Below are 16,005 nucleotides of genomic sequence, written 5' to 3'. Positions count from 1 at the left end.
AACTATTATTGGGTAAACACTGAACTATATATATAGAGAGAGACAGCATACATATTGAACATACAGATTACCCATTTAACATTCACTAAATTCAGCCTCGTAAAATGCAACATGCTCGATATCATTAAGAGCGGGCAACTCAAGCAGTTTGCACAAATACAAAATTTATGTCATATATCTCAAATCCACTAACACATTTTGAATAAATTATTATGAAAGACCAAAAGTTCATACGCATCAGGCCTGCACAGTGGTCCCATTTATATCTGGAGCTGCTGCTTCATCGGCACGTGGCTTTGAGTCTTTGATGGGAACCTTAACTCCTGCCCTTTGAGCATGGGGCTTACACTGCCCTTTATTGGATTTAGCCCCTTCACTGCCTTTAGTTACATTTCGGTTGTTGGGACTGTTTCGTAACGTGTTTGTAGCATCCTTGGAAGTACCCAAGCTATGACGCTGAAGCCGACCGCAGACTTTACTGCAACTATCTTCGTCAGTCAGCTTGGTTGTACTTGCATCACCACAGCTCTTCCTTCGACCGAGTTTGGGTGATTTAGCTCTAGTTGGTGGTACCTTTTTGAGAAAATTTGTTAATCACAAAACTAGTTTCAAAACATGATGCTCAAATAAGCAAGTAAAAGAAAATTTTTTACATGTCAGCCACCATTAGCCTAACAGTCATCGTGTAACCTGATGGTTATAAGAAAAACAATTTTTTTTGGTATATATGACCAAGATGATATGCAAGATACTTTGTGTTTGGAAGGAAACCTGAACTTCACATGATACTGGTACACCTGCGGCAAGAATTATTCCAGAAAGAAAATTATATTGAGAAATAGTTTCGGCATGAAGGAGGTCAGTAAACCACCCTACGCCTGGATGTATAAAAGTGACAAACAGCAGCAATATTTTCACAGTGAAATATGATCCTGTAGGAAATCCCATGTGACTGAAACTGGAACGAACCTCACATGTTTCACCTCAGTAGGGAATAACAAATAGGCAACTTAATTCTGCTTATTATGTGAGAAGTATAATAATATAAATAAGCTATAACATCACAGTAATGATGATGATCTTGATATCAAACATAAACAATGGCATATGTTTGTTAAGGTTTCCACTATAGTAATAGTATAATCCCAAACTATTGGGAGACTGAACAGAAATACCTTAAATGATGCATATATTGCCAAATTAAGCATGCTTAATATTTGATATCCACTAGTACCAAGAGTTCTAGACTCTGAACTTAACTCTATTTTACCAGCACCCACTATGGATGTTAGAAGAACATCATTTTAAACTGATCCAATCAGTGTGGACTCTACTAGATATAGTTTCCAGGAAAACCTTGTCACCAGAAAAATCAGTATGTCATAACCATTTGGGATCTGTTACATGGTTCTTATCCTGATGTTAAGCTCTATACAAAGTGTCATTCTCAAGGGATGAAATCGAGCAAGGTGAGAATTACCTACCTTTAGTGAATCTAGTGAAAGCCACAGCAAAATTACCTTCTTTAATTCAATCTTCGGTGGAGGCCCATCATGGTAGAAGCTAGGCATTGGGTTTGCTTTGAAAGTCATATTCTTCCTTAGTTGCTTGAGTGCTGCCTCTTGTTCTTCCTGAAAATATAATAGAAGTCGAGGTCAGCAAATAAAGGACACTAGCTGGAACATATTTGCTCAGAAGCATGAGGAATATTATGAAGGAAATATAACATTACTTTTTTTCCAAGAAAAAAAATTACTTTACCCACAATAAACAGTGTGGGATTAATAACTAAGAAAAGTTTAAAAGTACCCTTTATAGAGATACTCTTATAAACTAGAAGTGGTTTGATTTTGACTTTGATGAAATTTAAAGAAAGATTCATTCATCCCCTAAATAGCTATCTGAAGATACATTAAAATATTCTTTTTACCCAAATTTTGCAATATGTATACTGCATTATAGGCAAATAAGATAAACTGTAATATATGAGCCACTGTGAAGGAATAAGAGCATTGTGAAAAACATCCTATAATACAATAGGTAGGGTTCCACAAGAAAAACAATCAAGTGTCCAATGCATTACAATGATGAATTTTACAAACTCATTTAAATATGCCTCATGATGAAAATATATTCAAAACCAATTAGTTCACAAATTATAGCTTCCTATAAAATTGACAAAAATTTTGCCACATAATTGCAAAGACAGTCTTAAAACCTAAAGTTCTACATTATGAGCAATGATTTCAAAGAAAGAGAAGATTCATGTCCTACCCAGATACTTCAAACTTGCAACATGCTAGCAACAAAGCTTAATTTCTTTGCACTATTCCTCAAAAATTAAATGGAAGAAGACATACCCTGGTCCTAGCTTCATATTCCTGCTTCTCTGCTTCCAAAGCCTGGTGTTTCTCTTCTAATTTCGTGTAGTACTAGACATAGGAAGAAAATTAATACAAAACTCTCCTTAACATCATACATCATAACAAATTCCAGCAAAGCAAAATAAGGTACCTCCTTACGCCTCTCTGCGCGTTCACTGCATTTGAATGTAGGGGCAATTGCCACGGTTATCTTTGTTCTCAAATTTTTCGGAGACTGTGTGGTACTATGGATAGTTCAGGAGAAACAGTAACTTATTGTACAAGAAAGGCAAAGAAATGCCAAGAAGATAAATAAACATGAACAAGGATACGAAGAAGTGATTGAACAGGAATCCTCTTCTTCAAGTTGCATGGTGTTATCAGGATCCAGTGGTTTCCTGGATGGGGGCATTAAGTACCTCTGCAAGCACATCGCAGAGGTAACTTAATAAGCAAATATATGATTGAATGCCTTTTTATTCTGGTCAGAAAAAAGAACACAACAGGCTTGTACACTAATTTAAAAAAGGTTCAACCTTCAGAACATTCAGTATGTTGTGCAAGATAGATTATGAAAATGTTCCAAGTCTTTTTTTGTCAAATACTAACGAAACAGAAATAAAGAATGGTTTGGGAAGGAAATTCAGTTATTGCAAGAAATTCAACCTACAATGTCCAAATTGACATAAAAAGGATAAAATTTAGAATAAAATCACATTCAAATAGTAAATAGGACAAACATACTGATCGCATGCATACAAATTAACATATATACAATGGATGGATAGTAAATCTCTGAAAATAAAATAAGATTTTTAGGAATCTAGATTATATTTTTCAGCAAGAAAGAAGATATTGATCAAAATATAGAATATAGAATCGGTGATTAACGAGATAAGCTTATTGAGTCTAGTAATTGTCACGTGTCCCTTAAGCTAGAAAAACAAAAAAACAACCTTCAATTCAGCAAAAATTTGATGTACTCCAGTTATGATATGGATATATCCAAAAATGAACAAGAGAATCTATAGTTGGAAAAATTGAATATATTAGAATTGAATGACTTAGCTGTAGAGGGAGACTGAAGAAAATCTACTTTAATATAATTAAATTTGATTTAAGATATATGAATATTACTAGCGATATATTCAAATTAATGGTAGGACAAAATCAATGTAGCTAACTCTAAACAGTTGGGACTCATGACTTGTTAGTTGCTCTATTGGACTAACACAGTTTTCAGTGGATGATTGTCCAAGCTGAACTTTTGGAATGCTATGATTAAGAAGGATATAGCAGCAGGTCAAAGAAGGATCAAACATAAAGAGCAATTTGTAACAGACTTGAGCCTTCTTTTCGATGTTTGGTGACAGTCCATTCACATTAGGATGTTTATCTCCATTAGCAGCCATTCCAGCAACAAAAGCATGGTTTTCACATGAAGTAGGATTTTCATTTGCACTAAGAACTGTCTGAGGAACAGTGTGGTTTGGTTGTACAGCTGCATTAGCAGAATCTGATCCTGCTGTCTTTTGATTGAATGAGTTCTGATCATCATATTTCCTTTCTGAAGTGTCCTGATCAAAACTTAAATTTCCATTATGAGTAGATTTTGCACCATCCCGATTATCAGTGGCATGGCCTGACACAGCAACTATGGGAGGTTTATAACTAATCTGACCACTTTTTCCGTTGGGCATATGAATGGTAACAAAATCTCTTTCTTGATTGGTTGAGGTTTCGGTAACTTCCTTGCCCATGGACTGCAGAAAGGAATACAGATACAACAACAAACAAACCGTGAGCAAAATTATTTTGATATCGGTGCAGAAAGGGAAACCAATAAAGTATCAAAAACAAAACATTGATAATAGCCAAACATAAGTTAAGTATTTAACATAATATGCAAGCAGTTATACTGTTACGGCATAAAATGAATTGGTAATGTGACAAATGTATAAATAAGATTACATGTATCAAATTGCAAGAAACATCCAACGGAGAGATATTTGTGTTAATCAAGCGAGTGACACATGTTTCTTCTCGTGTCTAATAATGAAAGCAAAAAAGATGAAAATGACAGCAACAGATCGGCCAAGATCAAAGGTAGACAAGTAGAGTGCTTTCATTTTCCTCGATTGTTGATATCGTAAAAACAGATAATATCACTTTGATCAAATTGAATCCAGTTAGGCATTTGTTAAAGGAAAAACAATCTGTAAATTAGCAGTTTTTCATTCAGCTCGATGATACTAATGGGAACATCACTTCTAAAGTTGCCTTTCATATCACATCAATTTCATACTAAAATTCAGGAAAACATAAAGGTGAGCCCTTTCATACATAGTTGTTGAAAAGGAAAACAACAAAAAGAGAAATTTTTGCTTCACTGATTCTGCAAGACAACTGAGTTCCAAGAGTTTCTAGTGTACACTAAACATGATTTATTTATTTTTTGTTAATACGAACTAGCAGTGATATCAGAATAAGATTGCAATTTTAGTCAAGATCTTCATCACAATTCACAAGCTGGATTTTAAAGCTAAAGTAGAAAGAGTGGAGACTAATCATCTGCGTTGTCAATACTACAGAATATCAAAACTAGTTTCCATTAAAAGGCAAGGTTACATAATTGGCAATCTGCAAGTGGCAACTAATTAACAAACTAGGAAGATGACTGAGATAAATTAAGATGTCTGAAGTGAAATCTTTATTACAATTAAAACTAAGGTAGAGAATAATTAGTATAGAGGCTCAAGATCATTTCAATCCTTGCTAGAAATTTTCCTTTATGTGATGCACTAGCTTGCTCACACATACAGAGAAATCTACTCCCCACCAGCATAATAAAGAACGTGCAAGGTATCAGTGTATGACAACACTCACACCCTATTCAAAAACACATTCGGGGCCATCCAACAAAAAAGCTACAACCAGTTTAATATAAATAGTATACCTTAATAATTCCATTTACTTTCATCTCTCAGTTAATTTGCTAATTGTCACAGTTTTTCAATGAGTCAATGCAAAGGAAGGTAAATCAAACATCTAAGACATGATAATTCAACAATATGTCAAGGGCATCCAGTCCAGTCATGATTTCTTAAAAGAAATTTCATTTTCTAAATCATAGAACCATAACAATGACAATTGAATGAGAAAAGCAAATAAGATGTCATGTGAGTATTATTTGAATTTTTTCCAGAGTTTTGCCAACTTCAGAAATTTGTTATTCATTTAATTCTAAATTTATTGATTTATTTTAAAATGGACACACATTGGTAATTTGAGATTAGTTTTAATTCATTGACAATAACATTTACTAGGAACTGAAGTTCCACTACTGATTTTAGTCCTGATTGTGAACCATGGATCACCAAGGCTAGGACAACTTGCCAGATTTGTTTTGCCAGGTCAAAAGACTAGATGCATAACTGATTAACTGCATTTATCCCTGAGATTTTAGTGCATAACTTTGATTGGATGTGCTTGGACATATGATTTGGTACATAGTGCTGTTTTCTGCCATTGTTTTCTATTTGTCAATGCTCGAGAGTGTTAGGGAAAGCAAATAACGTGTTTTGGATGTTGGTCATTTTCTTGGGTCAATTTTTTTCATGTTTTATCGTATTTATTATTGTCTCAACCAGTATATTGCTCAAATTACTCTATGTTGATTCGCTAGATCCCTTTATCAAATAGAACTATATGCAAAATTAACTCTATCATGATTGCCTATATTCTCGTTCAAAACTAATCATTTTTTAAAAGAAAGGCACAAAGCATTACCCTACATACCAATCAGTATTGCCCTATAACAATAGGTATTGTACTAAAAGAATCCCCCAACAAGAATCATACATTACAAGTCAACGGGAAAGTGGAACAAAGCCAGAACATCACTTTACTTCACTCGGACAATGTGGAAGAGAATGTATCAGAATAAAACAGCTTGAAAGCAGAAACCAAGGTCGGACAATGTGGAAGAGAATGTATCAGAATAAAACAGCTTGAAAGCAGAAACCAAGGTCCACCTACATCAACAAATGGTAAATTTCTCTCCCTTTCTATTTTCCCTTTTTTTTTTTGGAGGGCATCACTTTTACCCTAAACCAGTAAACCTTCCTCCCCATCCAACTAAAAGCAGAAAACAATGCCCACCAACTTCATCAAGTGACAATCCTTTTAGGAGGGCCTCAACTTTTATACTAAACCCTTCTCATCCAACTAAAAGGAAGGGAAAGTTTGACATGGAGACGAAATACAGCATAAATCATGAGCAAAAACACCAGATCTCAACCATCACCCTTAGATCCGGCTATAACACTTCGAACCCACTTCGACCTCACCGTATCGCCCACGCATTCCATTACAATGACAAACCGAAACAGATTAAGAACTGAATCATCCAAACTAAGGTAATCGCCAAAGATTACTCACAGATGACTTCCCAGACAGCGATTCGAGAGATCTGGAGCTCGCACCGAGTGGATTTCCCTCGCCCAGTCGCCCTCCTCCACCTCCTCGCCGCAGAAAGCAGTAAGCACACCCGTTGCTCACTCGTTACCCCAAGTCTCTAGCAGCTGCGACGTTGACGCCGGCAGCTAACGGCGGTTCCGGAAATTCTGCCCGCTGCCCAGAGCCCCCGAGCTCCTCGTGCGTTCTTTTATTGGCGGATGCAAACTTACCGGTTCACCGTGCGGTGCTGTGATCCCGATCTAACGGAGTTTTATGTCGCCGTTGACGGAATTACTAAACAACGGTTATAGAGTTACGAGTACGGACAATTAAGTGTGATAATCAATGTTTCGTTAATTATGTCATAAAGCTATCAAAATTTTACCTTTGAAATATGTTAATTCCAAATTACAAAGACCGGTGAAATTACTTTTTTAGGTTACTAAAAATTGTTACCTCATTAGGTTGGTCAAGGCTCATAAAGATCGACCAATATCGTCATAAATCACTCTCTAAAGATCACTATGAACAATTTATAATATATATTATTTAATAAAGATCTTCATATTTAATAAATATGATAAGAAAGTGTAAAAAACAAATAAATGTGAACGAGTAATAGATCGATGCACTCACATATAAATTTTCACTATGAGTGAGAGGCAAGGGATATGATGGAGTCCAGCTTGATTGAACCAGCACACTTTTATTGTAACATTATGAGCATCGAATGGAGGAGCATGTTATATACGTTTATATCTCTTTTTTGAAAAAGGATAATAACGTGACTTGATTGATTAAAACGTGTGACCAAGTCGATTATAGGCTAAATTGTGTGGTTCCCAATAGCCATGGGATCCTATTCATGGTCACTAAATGATAAACATACTTTATGAGTTTTCCATTTCTTATAGAAAAAGAAATTGTTTGTTTGTGGAGTAGATGAAGTTGCAAGATATTTTACAAGAAAGATAGTATCTGAAAATTTTAATTATTTCTTTTAAGAAAAATAGTGTCTCTGTACCATTCATTATTTGATCATATTTTGAGCTGGAGTTGCTTGGGTGAACAGATAGAACAATGAAAAGAAATGTGAATGGATGATTATTGCTTCTCCCGCAATATTGTAAAGTCTTTTCCTCTCCTTCCAAGTAATCTTCACCTGAAACGAGAAAAAATCATTATAAAATCTAATAATTTGCAGCAAGAAACGCATTTATACTATACCACCATTATATAACTAAGAATACATTATCATTAGTTGAATCACCATTAGGCCTGGTGACACACTCTCTGCAAATAAGTGAAGAGGACAGCAAACAAATTAAACAACAGGAAATTCATGGAAGAGGAAGCTCATTTTGCCCATCTCTAAGCAGGCAAGAGGAAATGAGCAATGCCAGCTTGAAGAGGGTTCGAGCTAAGGTTGGTGTTGTCAACACATTTATTGAATTGGCACTCCAACTTGGCGTGGCCGATAACCCAACATCACTATGAAGTCTTTCGCTGAGGTACCGATAACTGCTGGAAGCCTTTGTGAGGGTGGTGTCCCCCTCAACCATTGTACTACCACATTGTTCAGGGACATTGTGGGCATCATTGGTTCATTTCGGCATGTTATTTCGATCTGCAGATTACAAACATGGAGTAGTTAGCTGTATAAAGCTTAGAGAAGGTAATATGATGAGTTAGAAAGAGTGAGCCTAAACTATGACATATTCCCTCATTCAAACTAAGTTGAGTATATGATCTCTATTATGATCAATTTTAAGGTCTTTAATTATATTTTCCTCTACTACAGACATGCAAACATCGAACTAATAATTAAACTAGATGATCAAACAGTTCGTACATGTCATATTTTGGGTTTACTAATATGGGAAGAGAATGACGAGAAGTCATTGTTAAGATTTAGGCTAGAAAGTTAACTGTTGAACGTCTATACTAAATTCCACCATGACAGAATAGAGTGAAGTTCACAATCCATGGTTTTTAATGCTGTGCTAGTGGTAGTATTGTCTTTTTTTGGGGGATATTTAGTGTACTTGAACAGAAAACCATTTATGGTTATCTTCATGATATATTGAAGCACAAATGACAGTGTAATGCTTTCCTTTTTTGAGTTACTACATAGGCAAAATTAGTTTAGTATTTTGCAAATGGCTCCATGCAAGTGAGACTTCAATTTTTGTTTTTGATGTAGTCATATATTAGTAGAACACATTACTGTTTTTGAATATATAACCCTGTTCGGTAAGAAGTACTATTGGTTCAGGGAACACTCACCTCAGCTTCACTGAAAAGATTAAGCTTATTGACAAGGTACTTCTGAATGTAAGAAACAGGTACATTACCATCCCTGGGATCAAGAATAAGAACAGTCAAATGGTTAATGCTAGATATTGGTACAGCGATAATGATCTAAGACATCATTTATAAAAACATTGAAATGACAAGAATTATGCTTTGTAGATTTTCCTTGTAAGTTGAATTGAATTCAAGACTCTATTAAGATAACAGCGAACAAATCAACAAACAAAAATGGAAAGCAACAAATTGATGTTGACATTAGGCCAGCAAACAATGAGTCAATTGGAAATTTAGAGCAACTTAAATGCTTTCTTTGTCTTCAAAGTGCTTGTTGGAGATTCACTTTCTTACTGAATATAGAACAAGAATTTATACTTCATCAGCAGTTACCAGTCATGTTTCCATAAGAAGTTAATTTGAAGGGCAAGTACAAAATGAATAGTTAGTAAGTGTGGTTTTCTCATCATTCCATAACAAAATACAACTTGATTGTTTGTGTTCCCTACCCGTTACATCATTGTCTTAAGTTTATCCCAATTGTTTGTTTGCCACAACTTAAAGCTATTCTATGCAAGAAAACATGAAGAACAACACTTGGCATTATTTTTGAAAGTGATTCCAAAGGAAAGAAGAAGAAACAATGACAAGTTTCAATTTTTCAAAAGTACTAATGCATAATAAGAAAAGTAAACTCACTTTATCCTCAAATAATTAGTTGATATCTGGGGAAATGAGGAACCTCCAGCCCTGAAACCATTGTGCATGAGATAAGTAAAGAACAACTTGGAAAAATTATGCAATAGATAAAAAAAAAACCATCCAGTTTTGAAGCTCCTTAACTGGTCAAAAGAGGCCACCAGGGAAAACCACAATGGAGTTATTTTCTTGTCAATTTGAGCATCAGAGGCCTCATGTATTGTTTGAGTGGAGTTATGGTTTCTCCTTTTCTGGTTAACTGACTTCAGCCTTCTGGATTTTATTGTCATACAAGCCATTTCAGCATTGTCATTCTTCTCATCCTGAGATTTAGACTTATGAGGATGCTCCATAACCTTGGTTTTGCTAGTATTTATTTCACCATCAGGAGCCTTGTTTTGCTCTGCCTTAATGAAAGAATTCTGTAGACCAGACCTAAAAGATTTTGTTCTGTTTGCAGCTTCAACTAAGCAATTCAAAGGTTTCCAGAGCTCTGCCTTATCCTGTACGACAGTTACACCATTCTCTGTATCTTTATTAGCATCACTGTTGGAATTGTCAGAAGGCAAAGCAGCCTGGAATAGGTTTTAAGCAATAAACATAGGTTAACTGTCAAAAACGCAGCAATACAAATAAAATTCACTTGCAGCTTTAGCATCTAAGCTAAGTTGCAAAATAAAACAAACTATCATTTATGTCACCTGTCTTCTGTTTAGGGCCTGCTTGGTTGAGTTTCCATTCCAATTTGATTTTTTTGCAAACTTATCCGTAGTTTCATCCTCATTTTTATACAATTCACTACCATGAAATGTGGGCCTGTTGCCAACTGGTCTTTTTCGCCTTCCTAATGGACCTATCTGTATAGTAACTCTTGGAGTGTTCACCACCAATGAAGAAAGAGAAATTTCTTTTCTTCTAGCAGGCAATGTCATGGAAGGGGCACTATCAAAAGCTCCATGCTTTGGTTTCTTTAGAGGAAATATCTTCACTCTCAAATCTTGCAGATTATGATCAGCCCTGCAATGGATATAGTGTTTCAGACAAGCATTAACTCATGCATGACAGTACAACCTGTGAGTTTGAGAATTAACTAAATTTGTTTGTATGGGTTGATTGTATTCTTTAATATTAACTCAAGTTTGGAGTACAAGTATTAATCTCTTGTCCCTTTTTATAGAGAATATTTATATCTTATTTGCATTCATGTTGTTCTTTGTAATATGATCTGATTAATATCTGATGTGTGTTGCTTCAATAGAAGCTTTCTGCATTTCCAGCATATGTGATATTACAAATGTCCTGTGCCAAAGGAAGCCAGAGCACCTGTATATAAGTTCATAAGTTTAGAACCATACATAGTGATTTTGCATATAACTTGAAAAGAAACCTTAGTTTGGTGATCAAGCCCGAGGGTTCTCACCAATTATCCCCCACAAAATAGAAGGGGAAAAACCCCTCTTTGTCGTCACATATATAAGCTGATTAAAAATGAGCAATAAAGATAGATATTCATACCTGATGGCTGATGGTTCTTGATAAGTGTGCTCTATCATTTGATATATTATCCTAATTAATGATTGAAGTCGCACTCACTCCGTTTGGTCACAAACTGCTCTGCAGTGCTCAGAATAATGTGGGTGACTGGGTTGATAATCCCTTGGTGCACATCAATTACTGATTGACTTGACTGAGCAGTGTTTTGTTAGATTTATAAGGTTGCCTACTTGCTAGGAACATTCAATAAGAACTCCACACTGATCAATAAAGATGTTACATGTGATACAAGGTTTTTATGGGAAAGTTTATGAGAATACATTAGGCTGATTATGATGGAAACTTCTGTAATATACAAGAAAATAGTGACATAATTCAAGTATTAAATGAGACCGTATTATACTTCCAAATGTTTAGACTTTGAAAGAGAATATTGGCTAATCAGTTCTGAAATTAAGTTTCCATATAAAACCAGTATCTCTCACTGAGTATCAACCAAAATAAAGATCTCATAGGTTCACGTATGTTACTTGTTTATGAAAAATCCGACTTCCACCTGTTGACCTGCATCAATCCAACATTTACATTTAACTAGGTTGATTTCATTTATATAAATCTACATGTGTCTTAGATGAACTAAAAGGATGTGAATCTTAACTTATATTCCCCAAAGTAGACAATCTATGGTAAAATGAGTGCCCTGCCCAACTCCTTATTGGCATTGATGAGTTCTCTTGTTGATAGGAAACTGATAATTATTAGTAAGGTATTTCCTAGGAAACATTGGCACGTGCTGCAGCACAAAGTCTATTGACACTGCGATAATGCTTTTCCCCAAAAAACATTAGCTTTCCTCAAAATCCCCATAGTCCAAAGGCTCCAAGCTTGTATTTGCATGAGTTAAATATAATAAATCCAAGAAACCCCAGCACAACTCTCCCAGGAACTGTTGGGAGAAGTTTAACTTTGTTGCTCTTGCCTTGAACAAGGAATACTGTGACATTCAATGTGGTGTGGCAACACTCTGTAGCAAAGACAAAAAAATTTCCCAAAAACATCAAATCTGATGATGATTACTAATCTTTGACATTCTAACCAAATACAAAGGGAGAGAGGGAAAAAAAAGGAGCATCCTCAAGGTTTCTTGCCATGTATTCTGAAGAATTCATTCCACTAATCTTTTCTTCATGCTTACTCTTCTAATGTAAATCTTGTGCTCATCAATGTAACTTCGAGCAAGCTCCTCTGATGTCAAATCTGGACTTCATTACTAAAGGAACACAAAGCACACCATGCTATTTATTCAAGCCTGAAAACTCAAACTACATACCAATTAACTTTCTTACATTGAAGCATATTAAGGATATAAATATATAAATTGTTCCCCCCTAAAAATTTGAGCTTTTGAGATGCATGGTTGGCCCATGAAATTTAACATGGCATAGAGCAAAAGATCCAAGGTCTGAATCCCTCTCATCAAAAAAATGTTCTCTCATTCTAGCATTATCCACATATATCGAGGTAAAAGTAGTATACTAGAAAGGTTGAGGATATACATTAAAAAAAAACACAAGAGTATGCACTGTATTTCATAACACTAGTAGCGAAGTATATAGATTCTAGGATTAAAAACAGTAGCAAACTAATAATTCAATGGAATCAAATTAGGAGCCATGATGAGAAATCCATACAATATAAAGTATGAAATCTCTACGGAAAACAAAATTACCTAAGTTTTTCTACAGGGAGACAACCAAGATGAATATTGCATACGGGGCAGCAATCTGTTTCTTCTTCATCAAGTTTCTCAAATATGCACTTTCTGCAAACTGGTAAAGTAGAATTTATTAATTTACGTATAAATCAAGTTAAGGTTCAGACTTAAATTCTTCGGGAGAACTTTACCAAAGATGCATGTCCAGATGAATGACCAATGATAAAAGCATAAACCTATGAAAGTAACTAGAGATCTGAACAAGTAAATGATTACTCAAATATATTGCATTCACATAATGAGACGATATCCAACCAAAGGATCAGACTATAATAGCCTTCAGAGTTGAAGGATAAACAGAAAGGAGAATGGAACTTATATGCATATAAGTGAAGCCTATGCCACCATGATCGAGAGAAAAATAATGTAAATCAAAGAATAAATGATCCTTGACGACTTCTCTTCGAATTAGCACGTTACAAGGAAAAACAAAACAAAACCAAAGATTTATTTTCCAGAAAGGGAAGTTATAAAAACTTTCTATAACGTATATGCAACTATAAGAATGCAAAGATGATCTCTGTCATTCCGTTGCATGAGTTGACGTGGCTTGCTCGGCTCATACAGTACAATTTCGAACGGAGAAAATAACCGATTGAAATTAATATGGAACGGAAACCCAATGTATCTCGTACAAAAAAACAGTAACTTCTACCTGGCCATAGAAGCAGAGACAAAACAAAGACACTACATATACAAGCAGGATCATGAAACCAATGCATATATACGCCATAATCACTCGTGTCCAAGGGGAATCAATTAAGAAGCTTAGTTGATGCCAAACATCAAATATTTTGAGACGTTCGTTGGTTCCTAATTGATCTTGGAAATTAGAAAGTAAGCAATTTTTTTACCGCAAGGAGCATCGTAACCCTGAGAGATGTATATACGTAAAATAAAGACTGGGTCCAACGCCACAAGGCATCCCCGTAAGCACAAACCAAAACCATCGATCAGAACCATGAAACATCCGAAATACGAGAGGCCAAAATAGGAGGAAGAAGCGAAAGGGAGAGAGGGGCACGGTGGTGCTCACACGTATGAAGGCACTCGGAGATGGTGGTGGCGTCCCGGATGAGCTTATTGCAGACGGGGCACGTCATGCACGCTGAAAGAAGCTTCCTCTTCACCTCCACCACCTGGGCCGGCCCTGCCGCCGACGCCTCGTCCTCCTCCGTCCCCGAGCTCGCCATCTCCGCGTCTGCTTCCAGTCGGAGGCCTCCCGTCACTCCGCCACGCTCATACCGTTCATACGAGCTACCCTCCAACAGGAACGTCGTCGCTCGGAGTTCCTAAAGCACAAGGTGTGGCATTGATGGACGAATCACGTGTAGGAACGCGGGGCGGCGGGGATCCGACGAGAAAAAACGAACAAGATCGGATCTTTATGGGAAATAAGGAAGCGGAGGAGCCAAGGAGCGGCCTCGAGGTGAGATTTGGTGGGGAGAGAGGCGGGGTCGAAGGGGAGGAGAGAGATCGAACGAGGACGAGAAGAAGAACGCGAAGAGAGAACAGAAGCGATGAAGGGGGAGAATGTGATTGTGTGTATATATGAAAGGTTGTATATAAGAGAGCTGGTTTCCTATTGGTGCGTACCTTAGAGGAACCCGCTCGTCGCTCTCAGAAGATGGACAGTGGGTCCAGTTGCCAAAGAGCAATAACAAGACTGGTAGAGTATGTAAGCTACGAAATGGTGAATGAACGAATATCCGTTGGCGAAAACAACGTGTTTTGGAGGATTGTTCAGATAACGCTAACGTGCGCTGAGGGGGGATTTTTCGCTGATTTTTCTTAATTTTAGTATTGTTCTGAAAATAAAATGAAAATGGAATTTGATCATGTATTTTGTTCAGAATGAAAAACTGATCGGAATAAACTAACAAGATACAACGAGCACTGCGATTTAGTTATTTTTCGAGGTGTAATATGTCATAATCGATTTGAAATAAATGCCAAATTTATTTTGGTTCTAAATTTTAATAATTATATAAGTAACCCTTTTAGTTTTAATTTAATTTTGTTGTTTTAAAAAATAATTTATATTTAAATTGAATTATGTCCTTTTACTGAAAAGGTAGAATTCTCTAACAGCTTCACATGATCGACCCATGACCATCTATAAGGAAGTAAATCGAGAAGCTGTAGTTAGTCACGACGAAGGAGGGCATTACCTCAGTTTCACCGAGATTCAATCCTTATCCACTTCAGCAACTCTGCTCCGAATTATACTCACTCATTGGTTCAGCAAAAGGTGAAATCCGCCACCCCAGCGGTCTCACACGATCAGTCCCATGACCATCTATAAAGAGGTAAATCAAGAAGTTATAGTTGATCACGACGGAAGAGGACATTATCTCGATTTCGTCTTTGCCCACTTTAACAACTCTGCTCTAACGTACCCAACTCAAATATGTCCCGAGGGTTGAATTATGTCTACTCTTCAGCAAAAGATGAAATCTGTCATCTCAGCGATCCCACACGATTCGTCCCACGACCATCTATGAGGAGGTAAATCGAAAAATTACAGTTGACCACGACAGAGGAGGACATTGTCTCCGCTTCATCGAGATTTGATTTTTGTCTACTTCACTAATTCTACTCCGTCATAACTAATTCAATTATATCATTATGCCCACTCTAACATTGCATTTGTGACTTAAGTATCCGCTGCCTTAAAATTAGTGCATAACTAAATAGATTTTAAGGGCCCAGTGGGCCTTTTCGTCTTCACCTACCAGATGGATGGCTGAGATGCATCTGAAAGTAGCATCTCAGCCGTCCGATCTTTTTATCGCATTTTCCGTATGTCTATATATAGGCATGCCCAACGTTCCGTTCCGTTTGCCATCAGGGAACCAAGTTGAATTATCGTCGATAGAATAATTGGCGGAGACTAGGGCGACTGAGAGT

The 16,005-nt window shown here is 36.4% G+C and overlaps 2 protein-coding genes across 3 annotated transcripts; both read right to left on the bottom strand.

Moving 5' to 3' along the window:
* Positions 1-43: 43 nt before the first annotated feature.
* LOC141821294 (protein WVD2-like 1) lies at positions 44-6,986 on the bottom strand. The gene is made up of 7 exons (XM_074708708.1): positions 6,804-6,986; positions 3,707-4,126; positions 2,696-2,784; positions 2,515-2,608; positions 2,361-2,432; positions 1,521-1,631; positions 44-573 (listed from the first exon to the last, which is right to left on the bottom strand). Exons 2-7 carry the CDS (start codon positions 4,121-4,123, stop codon positions 238-240), a joined length of 1,119 nt encoding a protein of 372 aa, XP_074564809.1. The 5' UTR covers positions 4,124-4,126; positions 6,804-6,986; the 3' UTR covers positions 44-237.
* A 935-nt stretch (positions 6,987-7,921) lies between these two features.
* On the bottom strand, positions 7,922-14,606 carry LOC141833737 (E3 ubiquitin protein ligase DRIP2-like). 2 transcript variants are annotated; one of them, XR_012602241.1, is made up of 8 exons: positions 14,132-14,606; positions 13,051-13,150; positions 10,529-10,844; positions 9,972-10,402; positions 9,828-9,878; positions 9,108-9,180; positions 8,072-8,448; positions 7,922-7,983 (listed from the first exon to the last, which is right to left on the bottom strand). XR_012602241.1 is itself a non-coding variant. In XM_074721236.1 (7 exons), the coding sequence occupies exons 1-7, from the start codon at positions 14,286-14,288 to the stop codon at positions 8,266-8,268; spliced, it is 1,311 nt and encodes a 436-aa protein (XP_074577337.1). In that variant the 5' UTR covers positions 14,289-14,606; the 3' UTR covers positions 8,039-8,265. The 2 variants fall into 2 exon arrangements, 1 of the variants encoding a protein (XP_074577337.1); XM_074721236.1 differs by lacking the exon at positions 7,922-7,983 and having other exon boundaries at positions 8,039-8,448.
* Positions 14,607-16,005: the final 1,399 nt, after the last annotated feature.

Source organism: Curcuma longa, chromosome 1 (assembly GCF_044706935.1).
Source record: "Curcuma longa cultivar G26 ecotype Majalengka, Jawa Barat chromosome 1, ITB_CL_G26_1.1, whole genome shotgun sequence".
Taxonomy (NCBI): Eukaryota; Viridiplantae; Streptophyta; class Magnoliopsida; order Zingiberales; family Zingiberaceae; genus Curcuma; species Curcuma longa.
Note: the sequence above shows the minus strand (reverse complement) of the source record. Positions and strands in the feature narration are given on the sequence as shown.